The sequence below is a fragment of the Poecilia latipinna genome, unplaced genomic scaffold, assembly GCF_001443285.1.
Source record: "Poecilia latipinna isolate Pla-1442-1.1 unplaced genomic scaffold, P_latipinna-1.0 Scaffold2159, whole genome shotgun sequence".
Taxonomy (NCBI): Eukaryota; Metazoa; Chordata; class Actinopteri; order Cyprinodontiformes; family Poeciliidae; genus Poecilia; species Poecilia latipinna.
This window is the reverse complement of record NW_015114775.1, coordinates 38,597-40,004: the sequence shown is the minus strand read 5'-3', so window position 1 is coordinate 40,004 and position 1,408 is coordinate 38,597. Positions and strand designations below refer to the sequence as shown.

Genomic DNA, 1,408 nt, shown 5'->3' with positions numbered 1-1,408 from the left:
TGTTATTAATTTAGTGTAGTGCGCCGCAGCAAAGGGAAAAATAACGCAAAAAAAAAACTGTTTAAGAACAACTCAAAGCCATTATAATATCATAAAAGAACGCTGCGGCACAAACGAAGCACTAAAGAAGCAGCAAGTGGCCCACTTTGGTTTGTTTTGGAGCAAGACAGGGGGGGTGACCTCTGGATGACCTAAAAAAAAATCAATTTAATATCTCAGAAACCAAAGTAGCACAAACGAACATTTTAACGGCACAAACCTGCACAGCAGCACCGACCACTCAGGCTATTTGCTGGAATCTTTCACGTGGGTGGGGTGTCAGCTTCACGCAGCTGGGTGAAGTGCGTGGAATGCGCGGCCCCGCCGCAGGTTGGAGTGGAAGAAGAGGCTGTGCTCCTGTCTGCAGTCTGACCCGCAGGAGAGATGCGCTACGTTCTGGCGCAAACTGCGCCAACGCTCTGAGGAGCTGCTGCTCAGAGACAGGACTCCGCTGCATCGCTTTCCTGTCCAGCTCATCCGTTGATGGCTTTGGATTTGCTATTCCTATTGTCGGACATGACGTGTGCGGGCGGAAGATTCTAGCGGAACGTTGGCCCGGCGGGTTCTGCGTGTCCTTCTGGAAAAAAGGAGCAGACATGTACGCAGGACGCAAGAGGAGAAAACCCGTCCAGAGAGCGTGAGTTCCGCTGAGTTTCTCATCTTGATTGTGAAATGTGTTTTAAAGGAGCGCAGACCAGTTGAGATGCACCTGCTGAGCAGAGCTGTGCTGCAGCAGGCGCAAAGCTGCGCCCAGACAAGTAGGAAAAGAAACGGTGGAATTTTTTTTTTTTTTTTCTTATAGTTTGTACTAATTTCGAAAGCCCCGATTTTTCTTGGAAAATGTGGTTTTAGAAAAAGAAAAACGCTGGAAAAAAATTTTTTTTCGTTGTAAAAAAAAAAAAAAAAAGAGAGAGAAGGATCGGTTCTCAGGCCTGCAGAGGCCTCAGCGTCCGACCTGCTGCTTCAGCTTCTTCAACAGAAATAATAAATTAATCCATAAAAAGATGGAGGAGCAAATATGCCTAAACATTCCGTTCGTTTTAGCTGTTAGCAACATTTAGTTTGGACATCGGGATCCGTACGACGCCATTTTCCTCATGAACGTCCTTCAGAGGATCAGCTGCGTCGCCCCTTTAGCTCCCATCCACTCAGCGCGCAGCGGCCTGCACAATATTACACCCCCCTTTTTATTATACTTTCTTTCAATATTTTCATTTGCATAAATGAAAACAATAAAATAAAAAAGTAACAGGAAATTGTAGCACGGTCAGTCAGAAATGTTCTTTATTTTAAAAGCTGCCTGTCATCAGCTTTTTTTTTTTTTTTTTTTTTTTTTTTAAAGGGAAAAAAATCCCTGAAAGCGCCCCTT

The 1,408-nt window shown here is 44.7% G+C and overlaps 1 protein-coding gene across 1 annotated transcript in view; it reads left to right on the top strand.

Moving 5' to 3' along the window:
• The first annotated feature begins 254 nt into the window (after positions 1-254).
• Positions 255-1,408, top strand: part of LOC106936504 (aryl hydrocarbon receptor-like) — a 33,701-nt gene continuing 32,547 nt past the window's right edge. Inside the window, exon 1 of the mRNA XM_015017559.1 lies at positions 255-676. Coding sequence (XP_014873045.1) covers positions 351-676 — 326 coding nt within the window. The 5' untranslated portion in view covers positions 255-350. The remainder of the gene's footprint in view (positions 677-1,408) is intronic.